At 48.4% G+C, this 13518-nt stretch overlaps 1 protein-coding gene across 2 annotated transcripts; it reads right to left on the reverse strand.

Annotated features, from left to right (window-relative positions):
• Nucleotides 1-723: 723 nt before the first annotated feature.
• FKBP1B (FKBP prolyl isomerase 1B) lies at nt 724-11291 on the reverse strand. Of its 2 annotated transcripts, none has more exons than XM_080813145.1 (4): nt 11123-11291; nt 7595-7642; nt 2435-2547; nt 724-1377 (listed from the first exon to the last, which is right to left on the reverse strand). In XM_080813145.1, exons 1-4 carry the CDS (start codon nt 11157-11159, stop codon nt 1333-1335), a joined length of 243 nt encoding a protein of 80 aa, XP_080669271.1. In that variant the 5' UTR covers nt 11160-11291; the 3' UTR covers nt 724-1332. The 2 variants fall into 2 exon arrangements, with proteins under 2 accessions (XP_080669271.1, XP_080669270.1); XM_080813144.1 differs by having other exon boundaries at nt 724-1332; nt 11123-11285.
• Nucleotides 11292-13518: the final 2227 nt, after the last annotated feature.

Consider the following 13518-nt stretch of genomic DNA (forward strand, 5'->3'; position numbering starts at 1 on the left):
TAATTCCAAGTCCTCACTGACAGAATAACCCTGCCTATGGCTAAGAACTTTTCTCACCTATGTCAAAAGAAAAAATTTCTTAGCCACATTGTCCCAGGCTGCTGTGACAACCCACACCAGTAATTAGGCTGATTATAAAACCCAACTGGGAATTCCCATAACTTAACAGTATAGATGAAAATAAGCAGTACATATGGAAACAAGTTCAGAATCATAATACCCCAGTGTAAGAGCAAACCTAGATAAACACAAAAGCTCAGAACCACACATTCTTTTCAAAAGTAACTTCCCAGTGTGAGTTAGCGTATGGCTCCAAGACCTAACACACCTTCACTTGTTCAGGCCTGGTGGTCTTTGTCATTTGGGTGAGGGGAACTTGTCCCTCTAAGTCCAAACACATTGCAAGGTCACGTAAAGTGTTCAGATCGTAACGCCACATTGCTTGGCTATGGGGTTTGAACATAATATATCCCTTCAATTAGAGAAGAATTCTGAGCCTGTGAGGTGAGTGGCAAGTTAATACCTACCTTGTAGGGCTGCTTAGAGGGTTGGTGGCAATTTCATTTAAAAATATATAGAACAAGGCCAAGCATGTACAAAACTCACATCATAGCTGTTTATCATTCCTGGCTACTTGGAAGGCTCCCTTCCACTCTTTCCCAAGGGCAACTGACTTAGGGAGTCCTTAAAGCACTTCCTTCCTGCAATAAGGATGGACAGGAATTTGTCAAGCACATAGCCTTTATTTTACATATCATTTCCAAAGAGGACATTGTGTAAGTCAGCAGCCAACAGAATTTCTAAGAGAGGAAGTGACAGCAAAGGTAACTGGCTCAAGTCCCTCTGTGTATACCATGTACATTTCATGTCTGAGCACCTTGTGTGTCTGGCTTAAGTAAGGCAGTGTAGATTGTGCGAACAAGAAATCTGTATTCTGTGGTCAGAAATGGCTACGACATGCATCACGCAAAATGCACAACCTGAAATGCTTTGATCTGCAACCGAAGTTTCCTCAAGCAAAGATGCGCGTGAACGATGACAAACACATACGGAGCAACTTGGGCAGAGCACGGATAATGCTGTGGGGCTGTGAGGTTAGCGCACTGATCAAGAGCCCCGAGCAGGAGGAGCCGTCCCAGTGGCCGAGCAGGCTAGGAGGGTGAGCAGCCGCCATCTCCAGCCACCTCGAGTTCCTTCCTGCCTTCACTCTAAGTTGAGCAGCTCCACGTCAAAGATGAGAGTGGCATTGGGAGGGATGACACCAGGGTGGCCCGTGGCTCCATACGCCACATCAGGGGTGCAGGTCAGCTTCGCCCTCTGCCCCAAGCTCATCTAGCAGGGATGGGGGCAGATGGGGAGAGGAGAAAGAGGACCCAGCTTGATTTAAAAGAAAAAAGTAAGATAACTATGGCATTTTCCCACACCATCCTCAAGGTAACTCTGAAGATCTGAGATGAATTTTCTGAGTGGCACACTGGAGTGATGCAGGATTTAGATTCCGCCTCAGACCAGCAGAGACTTCACTGTGGGGCAGTCACTTCCACCAAAGCGGTCCCAAATTCATTCATCCAACAACCACTGCTGGTTATTCAATTAGCGCATGGCCTCAAGACTTCGATTTGTTCATAATCGTTCCTCACCCTCTTCCAAAAGAACGTAAAGAGGTTGTATAAAGGGCACACATCCAAGTATACACTCAAGGAGTTAACAGGAGCAGTCCATTAAAGACGTGAAGCTATCAGAGGCCACCGCAAGGTGGGGAGGGCTGAGAGGCCTACTCTAACAGAGCACTGAATGGCTTCAGAGACAGAGGGAGAAGGGCAGAAACCAGGGCTCACCACAGCAGTCATCAACACCTGGCACTGGCAGGACAGGTGAAATTTGAATAAATCGATTTTTAAATTTTGAATAACCAACCCCCAAAATTGAATGGATTGGTTCATAGTTCTGTATCAATGTTAATGTGTCATTGATCACAAACTCATGTCATTTGATCACTGTGCTATGGTTATGTAAAACGTTCACACGTGGGGAATCTGGGTAAAGAATATATGGGAACTATTTCTGTGATATTTTTGCAAGTCTGAAATTTTTAAGTTAAAATGAAACAAAACAAAACAAAAAACTTGGGCCTCCCCACCCTCCAACTCTCCTGCTGCCTCAGTCCCAGACAGCTGGTAGCTCACAGGCCTCCAAAGCTAGTTCTGAGCAAGCCTGGAGGGATGTGCTTGGAATGAGAGCCCCCAGTGTGACTTGAAGGGGTCATGCTGGCAATGAGAGGGAAGGGGTGGAGGCACAAAGCCAAGGACAGAATCTGGCCGGCATTCCTGGCAGTAGAGGCAAAGCCAAAGCGGTCTGTAATAGGGCAAGGGCAGCGTACTGAGCCCAGACTCCCGACTCCCCGAATCCCCCCTACTGAGGATTCCCATCCTACCTGGGCTGCACCCTCTTCAAAACCCTTGATGACTTCCTGTTTGCCAATTCGGAACTTGAAAGGTTTGTTTCTGTCTCTGGACGAATCGAATTTCTTCCCATTTTGGAGCATTCCTGTGAAAGCAAGAATACGATGGAGAAGGGCGGCGGCCAGAAGTTAACTCCCAGATCTGGGGCCGCCTGTCTAAAATGGAATTCCTATTCTGCAAAAAACCTGCGCCTCTTCCAATCTCCCCACCTGCCCTGTCACCTAAGCAAGAAACCCAGATACTTTGCTCTGCCTTACCCCACATACAGCCTATCACGAAGTCCTACACATCTCTGCAATCTACGTACTTTCTCCATTTCTTCTGCCACCCCATGACTCCACCACATCCCCATCATGTCTCACCTGTGTACGGGAACACCCTCTAACTGGTCTTTCCACCCCACTCTCCTTCCTCCATTCCAGCAGGAGCTCCCCGAGGCAGAATCTAAATACCTACACTGCGCGCAGGCACTTCCAGACCCGGCGACTCCCTGTCTGATAACCCTCTCTGCTCCCTCTGCCTCGCCTTCCCCCCATGTCCTATTCAGGTCACACCTTTCTCAAATACCTCTGTGCTTTACAGCCTTTCCTGTGCCACTTCCTTGGCCCGAGAACGTTTCTGCCTCAGGCTGCCTCCCCACCTGCTTTTCACAAGGTTCCCCCAACATGCAAAACCCAAAAGCCATATCATTCCTTCCGGCAATGAACAGAGCAAAGTGACCCAGTCAAGGGTGGCCACCAGACCCCATAAAAAGGGCCTATTTGAACCTGGAACAGCTCAATGCTGTCTCCAAGTGTAGTTGCCTTGTCATCCCTGATGTACAAATACTGTCTCATTCCTGCCGACTAAGGCTCAAGAGCTGTTTTTCTGTTTTTAGATCATATTGGTGATTGGCTCAAAGATCAGACCTTCTTTCTTTTTTTAAGATTTATTTTATTTTATTTATTTGAGAGAGAGAGAGCGGGAGAGGGGAAAGGTCAGAGGGAGAAGCAGACTCCCTGCTGAGCAGGGAGCGCCATGTGAGACTTGATCCCAGGACTCCAGGATCATGACCTGAGCCGAACGAAGGCAATTGCTTAACCAACTGAACCACCTAGGTGCCCCAGATCAGACATTCTATAAACGATGCCTTCCCACGATTTCTTCCTGCACCCCGCAGATCACAACAAAAGGCAATTTTAGACCAGAGAAAAATCTGGCCCGTAAGTTCAGAGACTGGATTCTGACTTCATGCTGGCAATAACTCCCTATGTAAAGTTAGGTAAATCACTTCCTTTCTCATGGCCTCAGATCTGCCATGTTTAACATGGGAGATCGGGACAGGCTTAGCGTGTGAGCATCTATGACTCCACTTCCTAATTCCTACCACTTAAATGTATGCAAGGGGCAGTCTCATTTTTCTGTTTTCTGGGTAGAATAAAATGGACTCTTACACTGGGTACAAAATCAGGCAAAGGAGAAAACCCTCTGGCTACACAGAGAGATACTAAGGAGATCGAATACAAACTCAGGCACACACACAGGTTGCTAAGATAGAGATACCCGTGCGAGCTCATGGGCACTTATGCACCCACATTCAGAAGAAAGACCCAATGGTCAAACAGATGCGAAGAGAAGATTTAGATCCATGAATCTACATACATTCACCCAGATGCATACTTGGACAAGTACACATATGACCATTCGCACACACATTCCCTTTGAAAACTGCTTTCTCAGGGTGCCTGGGTGGCTCAGTGGGTTAAAGCCTCTGCCTTCGGCTCAGGTCATGATCCCAGGGTCCTGGGATCGAGCCCCGCATCGGGCTCTCTGCTCAGCAGGGAGCCTGCTTCCTCCTATCTCTCTGCCTGCCTCTCCTCCTACTTGTGATCTCTCTCTCTCTCTCTGTCAAATAAATATATAAAATCTTTAAAAAAAAAAAAAGAAAAAAGAAAACTGCTTTCTCATTTCCCAACTTCTTCAGGTTTCATATGACTCAATATACCTTGGACCATATATAGTCATCTACTGCTACAAGTTCAGCCAAAACCATGCAGCCCAGAAACAGAGGCACATATATGTGGTTACCTGATTCAACAAAGGTGTCATGGCAATGCAGCAGACAAAGGATGATTTTTTTTATAATTAATGGTGCTAGATCAACTGCATATCCATATGGAGAAAAAAATGAACCTTGACCCTTACCTTATGCACACATAAAAACCAATTCCAGATGAATGAGAGACTTAAATATGAAAAATAAAATAATAAAGCTTCTACAAGATAACAAACAGAAGAATATCTTCATGACCTAGGGACGAAGATTTCTGAACTGAACACAAAAGTACTAACTATAAAGGAAAAGATCAATATGTAGGACTTCATTAAAATTAAGAACTTCTAGGGGCTCCTGGGTAGCTCAGTTGGTTAAGCATCTGCCTTCAGCTCAGGTCAAGATCCCAAAGTCCTGGGATCAAGTCCTGCATCGGGCTCCCTGCTCAGCAGGAAGCTTGCTTCTCCCTCTGCCTCCTGCTCCCCCTGCTTGTGCGCACACGCTCTCTCTCTCTCTCTCTCTCTCTGACAAATAAATAAATAAAATCTTCAAATAAAATAAAGAACTTCTATTCATAAAAATGCCATTAAGGAAAAAAAATGCCATTAAGAGAGTAAAAAGACAAGCGCTGGCATGGGTGGTTATTTGAATCAGTATAACTAACAAAAGACTTGTATCTACAATATATAAAGAATTCCTGGGGCACCTGGGTGGCTCAGTCGGTTAAGCATCTGACTCCTGATTTCAGCTCAGGTCATGATCTAAGGTTGTGAGATTGAGCCCCAGGTCAGGCTCTGTGCTAGGTGTGAAACCTGCTTAAGATTCTCTCTCTCTCTCTCCCCCTCTGTTCTTCCACCCCATGCTCTTTCTCTCTTAAATAATAATAATAATAATTTCCATAAGTCAATAAGAAAAAGACAGCCAACCCAATTTTTATATTGGACAAAACATAAGCAGACATAAGCAACTTCATTAGTCATCAGGGCAATGCAAATCAAAAACCACAATGAAATACCACTGGACACCCACCTCAGTGGGCCGAAAACAAAACAAAAACATGATGATGCCAAGTGTCAATGAGGATGCAGGAGAACTGGAACTCTCATACATCGCTGGTGGCAGTGGAAATCGGCATGACAACTCTGGGAAGCTGTTTGGCACTATCTGATAAAGCTGAGCATTGCTATATAATCCTATGCCCAAATAGCACTATTTCTGGGTGTATACCAACCGAAATGTGTACATATGTCCACCAAAAGACACCTACAGGACTGTTCAAAGCAATACTATTCATAATAGCCAAAAACTATCAACAACTCAAATGTTCATCAATTGTTGCAAAGATAAATTGTAGTTTATTCATCATCCAATGAACTGTACGGGAATAAAAAAGAACAAATCAGGGGCACCTGGGTGACTCAATCCGTTAAGCATCTGACTCTTGATTTCAGTTTAGGTCATGATCTCAGGGTCATGGGATTGAGCCCCCATGCTGGGCTCCATGCTCAGTGCAAAGTTTACTTGAGATTCTCACTCTCTCCCTCTCTTTCTGCCCCTCTCCCTGCTCATATGTGCATTCTCTCTCTCAAATAAATAAATCAATCTTAAAAAAAAAAAAAAAGAACCAACATAATCTCACAGACATAATATTGAGTAAAATAAGCCAAACACAAAAGAGTGCATACTCTATGATTCCATTTCTATGATATTCAATAAGAGGACAAGCCAGCCAATCGATGGGGACAAAGGTGTGAATGCTGGTTACCTTCAAGGAGGTCTAATGACTAGGAGGAGGGATTAGGGAGATGCCTGGGCCGGAGTTCATTCTGGAAATGTAGATGCTGGTCTGGGTGGTGGTTATATTTAAGTGTAATCACTTCAAAAAATTTCATTGAGCTATACATCTCAGATTTATGTTCTCTACTGTGTTTATATTTAATTAAGAAGTTTACCAAAAAGTCCCATACAGTACCCTGCTAGGTTGGAGGAAACGGTCCCTCCCCAAACTAGAGGCACTCATGTCTGATGTTAGTGTTTAATGCACATCGCCTGCTCTCTGTATCTACTGTGAAAAGTCTTTGCAAAAGGATGTTGTGGTTTTAGTAACTTGATAAGTACTGGTCTGTCTACAACATGTAGAACAGATAAATCAATTACACAGGTCAGAGGCCCCAGAGGACTCATGGTAATTAGGCCACATCACCGGGAGATAAAACACAGCTCTAGCCCACTGACGTCAGCGACCGGCAACACAGCTGTTGAGAAATACCCACACTGTCTGCCTAGATTTAACCTGGCACTTCACACTGGCCCAGAGAACTGCTAAAAATGGCCCCATCTGAATACGTCCTAGGAATTAAACTGGCCTTGCTGTCTGCTAAGTGGCTGTCACCAAGTTTGCCACATTGGGAAGCAGGTCACAAGGCAGAGCACTCACCCCTCTGGGAACAAATACCTGCTCGTGATCTTCCTGCCAGCAGTCCTCAGGAACTCCATCTAGAATGTTCCTCAGCCCACCTGACCTTCCAGTATAGAGCATCCAAGAGGGATCAGCAGAGATGTGGGGCCCTTCTCCCATTCCCACAGCACCTTGAGACAGGCACTCCTGTCACCACCCCCCCCCCCCGCCAACACTGCCTGAGAGCCTCTGGATCATGGGTCTCTCCAACTCTCCAAACCCCCCAAAGAAGGAAGGAATCCTCCCTTTTCATCTGTGTGTCCCCAGTGCCCAGCACAGCATGTCGCACACAGTAGGCACTCAATAACAGTAAGCGAGTCGAATAGTCTGTTTTTGAAAAAAGAAAGGAAATGCTGAGGAAGTCAACCTCCTCTTCTCTAACAACACTGTAGGAGGAGAGAGGAGTCTGCAGGGAAGATCTGGGCTCTCAGAGCTTTAAGAAGGAACTTCTACATATCAGACAGGACCAGGAGGGCCAGGCTCCATGCTGCCCACCACAGAGGGAAGAGAATTGGAGGTGCTTGGCTCAGCTAGAGGCTGGTTCCACACGCAGCTCCTGCTGGGACAAGTGGGGAAGGGGTAACCTTGCTAGCCCCCTTTCCTATACACACAAGGCTGGCTCAAGAAGTGAGGGGATCCTACCTGTGTAGTGCACCACACATGTCTGTCCCTTCTTGGGGAATGTCCTTCCTGCAAAGAGAAGTGAATGAATAAGGTATTGGAAAAAGTCCCCTGGGATGTTCAGGTGTGCCTGTGACCCGGATGTCTGGCCCACATTCCCCTCCATACCATGGAGATGCCCATGGCTCTACTTCTGGCTCTGCGCCTTGTATGAGCCAGGCTGGTCCCTTCACCTCTCTTTATTTGATTTGAACTTTATTCCCTTGCATTCCTCCACTCCACTCTCTCCTTGTTATTTTCCTTTCTTCAACTTCTCCTTTTACTTTCATTCATTCATTCCCCAGACATTGACTGACAGCCTACTGTGTGCCTGGACCAGATTCCAGAAACACAGAGCCATCCATGAACTCATGGTGAAGTCAGGGAAACAGACACATAAATAAATAATAGATTATAATGCAGGATGATGGCTGCAATCAAGGATTAAAAAGCATAATCATTCACACATATTTACAGAATACCTACTACATGCAAAGCCTGGGCCTGATTTCACGGACCCGGCAGTAAACCATACAGACAAGATCCCTACTCCTCTGGAGTTCACATTCTAGTGGAGAGAAACAAACAGTACTCAAATAAACAAGATGATTACAAATCATGATAATTCTCGAAGGAAAGAAACACAATGACAAGTTAAAGAAAGACATGACGGACAGACCATTTTAGAAAAGGGGGTCCAGGATGGCCTCTCAGAAAAGGTGACATTTGGGCTGAATCTTGAAGGATGAGTAAGATGCTGGGAAACGCACTGCAGGAAGAGGGAGATGCATGCACATCAACTTTGAGACAGAAAAGGATTGGAGCATTTGCAGAAGAGAGAACCAAAGGCCCTGTGACTGGTAAGACAAGTGGGAAAGAGCCGGATCATGGGGGGGGGCATCACGGAGCTGGATTTAACTCCAAGTGCAATAAGAAGCCACTGGAGGATTTTAAGCAAGAGAATGACATAATCTGAATTAAGATTTTATAAGATCACTCTGGCTGCTGCATGTAGGATGGACGATTAGGCGCCTCTTGCAATAATCCAGACAGGAAATCAATTATGGCTTGAATTAATGTGGTGGCAGCAGAGAATAGAGCAAAATAGATATATTTGGGAAACGGGGCTGTCAGGGTACATTAACAGAGTGGAGATGGGGTCCAGGAGGAGGGAGAAGGAGAAATTGAGTACAATGCTTGGGTTTTCAGTTTGGGCTACTGGATGGACCATGAACTAATTCCAGGTGGGGAAGACTGGGGAGGAGCAGATTTGAGCAGTTGGCAATCTTGAAATGCCTATTAGACATCTGAGTTTATATTGCAAGTAGGCAGATGGAGAGTCTGCACTGGAGGTATAAATCTGGGCGGAATTTAAAGCCACAGGCCTGGATGGCAAAGCTTAGGGTGGCTAACAACTGAGTCAACACATTGAGGACTCTATGAGAGTCAGGGAAAGCATCAGAAAGGAGACAAGGGTTAAACTGGGTCTTAAAGGATTGATAGTTTGCCAGAGGAAATAAAGGGAGATAATCTGGGAAGAGCGAACAACACATTCAAAGGGCCAGTCGAGCACTAGTGAGAGCCCTGTCTGGCTCACTGCTGTAACCCCAGGGCCTAGCACAGAGTACATGTTCAATAAATATTTGCAGAACAACTGGTGTGTTTAACCACTTTGCAGGCAGTTTGCTGAAGTTGGAGAAAAAGGTGGTAGTGGGGGTAGGGGATGTAGTAAGAGAGGAGGCTTGACTGTGGAAGATAAGACTAGGCTAGATCACCATTTGTCTGGAGAAGGAAAGGGAAGGCTCATTAAAACACAAGGTAGGGGGTGGGGTGGGGGGCAGTAGAATGGGACGGGAAAGGTCAAACATGCATTTTAAAGGGTCCTCAGGCTATGGTGTGGAAAATAGGTGGTGAGTTAGGGAGACCCAATGGAAGGCAAAGAGGCAAGACTGGAGGTGGGGTGACTAGTTTAGAGGATGTGCAGAAATTCAGGTGAGAGATGATGGTGGCCAGAACCAGGGCAGGGACTATGGGATGGAGCCTAGAGATGTTCAGCAGAAGGACCGAGTCCTGTCAGGCTTACCGTGGGGCTCAACCAAGATGCGGTGTCCCCAGTGCTAACAGTACAATAGCTCAGCCCTTTCGTGTCCTCTTGCTGGACTCAGGGGTTTAGACTTTTGAAAGCAGAAGGCCAAAGCTCTTTAAGGCTTTCTCTAAAAATCTAATTTCTCTCAAGAGAAAATGCCCCTTGTCCTTGGCCAGGGAGAGAAGATAACCAGAGAAAACTATAAAGGCTACTTCGAGCCAGGGAAGGGAAGGGAGAAGAGGGCCTCCAGCCCTCCGGCAGAACTCTGGCAGGGCTCTGAGGTGTGACGGGGTCTCAGGGCGACGCTTCCTGGGACCCAGCATCTTGGTTCCCAGCGTGGACAAAGAAACCTGTACCTGCCTGGTGATTGGGGTCGGGGCAGGACCTCTAGAGACCACTGCCTTTAACAAGGAGGGTGGCCTGGAACCAAGAGGTCCTCCAATTTCCTAGGAAGGGTGGGGGCTGTCAGTTATGTCTCACATGAAGTCTGTCTGTCAAATTCTGCAGAAATGGAGGCTCTGGACTGGATTAAATTTCATTCCAAAAATTTAAAAATGGCTCTTCTTGCACATCCAGACCCAATTATGCAAGAGATGTCTGGCTTGCTTGGTAAAGTGAGTGGTGCCAGTCCCGGGGGCAGGGAAAAGGGAATAACAGAGGAGTGCTTCGGAGTGGGGAGGACAAGGAGCATGAGTTGTTTTGGACTTTCGGAATTAGGTATCCATGGGACATCCAGGCAGAGGTCGAGCAGCAGTTGGATAAATGGACCACCTTGAACTCGGGTCGTAGGTCTGGGCTGGAGGCTTAAGTTTGGAGGCCATCGGTTTGCAGACGGTAATGAAAGCCATGGGAGTGTACAGGATGGCTGGAGAGGCTGAGTGGGGCGGGGAGGATAAAGCAAGACGCAGAGGCGGCGGAGGGAGCGCTTCTTCCTTCCCAGACTGGCTGGGTCCCCACTACGTCTCACCGCCCAGCCCACAGGGGCCGCCCGACCGGAGGCCCGGAGGGGGGCGCGTTAGAAAGGGTTGCCCCAAGCAGAAGGGATCCCTTCCAGCGGTCCCCAGAGCTCACCTAGCAGACAGGGAAAGCAGAGCTAAAGCCCTGCCCTGGGAAATCAGCAGTAGCAGATAAGTGAGAGGTTGCAGCCGCGGCAGCCGCGGCCCGAAGCCCCCGGGGCGGTGGCGGGCCGCAGACCCCCGCCTCCTGGCCACCGCCTTCGATCCCCTAGGTGAGCCGGCGCGGAAGGGGATGGTGGAGGATCGTCCGCTAGACCCCCAACAATCCTATCTGGGGTCTCCTCCCCCCGCCCCCATCCTATGCCCGCCCCCGACTCAGCACCCTCCGCGCCACCTCTGAATCAGACCCCCGCCCGCCCGGCTCCGCCCCGGGACCCTTCCTCCTCCCCCGGCTCCGCCGCCCGGTACCGTCTCCCGGGGAGATGGTCTCGATCTCCACGCCCATCGCAGTCCCACTGGCCCCGCCTCCGAGGGTCCCCGCTGCTGCCCCGACCCCTGCTCGGCTCCGGCCCTGGCCCCGCTGGCGCTCCGGCTCGCCTCCCCGCCGCCACTGCAGAGCCGGAGGAGGTGCGGCGGGAGTCGGGACCTGCGCGGGGAGGGGCCACGGGGAAGGGGGCGGCGGGGCGGAGCGGCGCGGAAAGGTGGGGTCGACTGGGGCGGGGCCCGGGGGAAGGGACCCTGACGCGGCTGCTCCCTAGCTTGGCCAGGCTTACGGTCATTAACTGCGGAGGATGGTGAGGAAGGCATGAGACACCCGCGCATCTATGCATCCATCCATTTATCCATCGATCTATCCATCCGTTCAACACATTTATCTAGCATGTACTCTGTGCTAAGCTCTGGGGAGTCAAGCCGGTCCAGACTAGGGGAAAGCCGGCAACTAAACCAACACTTTAAGTAGATGCGCTCACTGGAGTTCAGAACGTTAAGGAAGCACCTGAGAGGTATTTACCCTAGCTCGACTGCCCGGAATGTAGGAGCATTCTGGGGACGCGCGGGTGGGGGGGGGGGGCGGGATGGGGGGAGTGGGATGGCAGGAAGGGAGGAAACTAGTCATTACCCTACTGCAACCACCCTAAACCCCTATTCACCATCCCTTCTGCCCCACTCACAGGGAAATTCCCACCTTTCAAGGCAAAGAACTGCGCCCTGCGGATACCAATTAAATTAAGGCAGAATCGCTGTCACCAGAGAACGAAATTTGGGACGGGTGGGGACACAGAGAGTTAGTTACAGCGTGGAGTGATTCGTGCTGTGGGATGAATGAGTAAATTCTATCTTGAGCTCCTCTTCCACGCCAGACCCTTCACCTCCACCCAAAAGAGTTCCAGGAATCTGGAAAGATATCTTTGGAGGAGATAACATTTGCTTGAAGAATGAATGGAACTTTAATTTTTCCCTCTCTTTTTCTCTCATTTTTCCATGCCTTGTTTTAAAAATTGACGTGAAGGCATGATTCTGACCAGTAGTACTGGAATATAGGCACGAGGATAAAAGCCTGAGCAAAGGCATCCAGAATGGGCCCTAGAGTGTTCTTCCTCCATTCCCCACTCGCCCGCCTCCCCCACCGTCCCAGGTGGTTAGGTCAGACTTCAGGTTAGCAGCATCGCTGAAGGAGGACTGGTTGTTTTGTTCAAGAAAGACGATGATCAACTGTACTGTGAGGGTCAGCATCTGAAATTCCCCATGGGCTGCTTCACGGCGTGGCCTAGAGTCTCCCAGGTGTATAGCTGAAGTCTAGAGACACACTAGGTCCTTGGACTATGGCCGTGGGGAGGCACTCTTGGGGTAAGTGTAGAACAGGGGTTTGTAACTCGGACAGGTCCATGGAGCGGCTTCGGTTGAATGCACAATATCTTGTATGCGGATAAGGATATTTTTGTGGGTAGATTTGATCACATTTAAATACGTCCTCAACACCTTCTCACCCCTTGTCCCCTATCCTCTCCCCCAAAAAGTTAAGAAACCGTGTTGACTCTAGGGATCCTGTACTCTTTCCTAGACTAAGAATCGAGGAAAAGTGGAGGAAGGCTCTACTCTTAAGCAGAGTCAAAAGTGTGGCTGGTTTATTGTAGATTAAATTTTACAGAAACTACTACTCCCAGAGATCTGTGCAGCAAATCCCCAGCTTACTGGTCAGGGGAAGGACCCTCCCCTAACGTGACACAAGCAAAAGCCAATAGGCAGGAGGCATCGTGGGGCGGGCCCGCTACCGGTCACCTATCAGAGGCCTGGGAGCTGATGCTTCCGGTATTCGCTCTGGGCTCCGGATCCCGCGGCTCCCGGGAGTCTTATTTTCTGTGGGCAGTAATACTGAAGGTATTTTGTTTTTGCTGCTGTCCAGCTTAGCTGGTGTCGGGAGGCTCTGTGTGGGCCGGGAGGGAGGTGGGGAGACCCGTACTTGTTGGGGAATGGGGAGGAGACCCAGGCGTGCTGAGAGGATGGGGAGAATGGGAGTAGGAGGCACGCGGGCGAAGGACTGGCGGCTGTGGACAGCGAGGGGTGGGTTTAAATGTTTGAATATATTCCATGTGACTCATTAGTGACACTTCTGGGGATGTATCCGAAGGAAACCATTCGAAATGAAGAACGTGCTTTATGCGCAAAGACCTTTATCACAGCCTTATTTATCATAAGGTAAAGTTGGCTTTTAAACCTTAAAACCAGGCGTCGCAACAGTGAGGAAATATGCGACTTGACTTAGTGAATATTAAGTGGCCTCTAAAAATAATTTATAAAATTTAAATGGCATGGGAAAACGATATGTAATAAGTGAAAAGTCGTGATATGAAATTGTACAGTGT

The sequence above is a fragment of the Martes martes genome, assembly GCF_963455335.1.
Source record: "Martes martes genome assembly, chromosome: 9".
NCBI lineage: Eukaryota > Metazoa > Chordata > Mammalia > Carnivora > Mustelidae > Martes > Martes martes.

What these genes read in the sequence shown, in the direction of transcription:
- FKBP1B (XM_080813144.1), bottom strand. Translation starts at nt 11,159, where the DNA reads ATGGGCGTGGAGATCGAGACCATCTCCCCGGGAGACG. An exon ending in GACCATCTCCCCGGGAGACG is followed by an intron (nt 7,643 to 11,122) that starts GTACCGGGCGGC and finishes TTCTCTTTGCAG; the next exon opens with GAAGGACATTCCCCAAGAAG. An exon ending in ATGTGTGGTGCACTACACAG is followed by an intron (nt 2,548 to 7,594) that starts GTAGGATCCCCT and finishes TTGCTTTCACAG; the next exon opens with GAATGCTCCAAAATGGGAAG.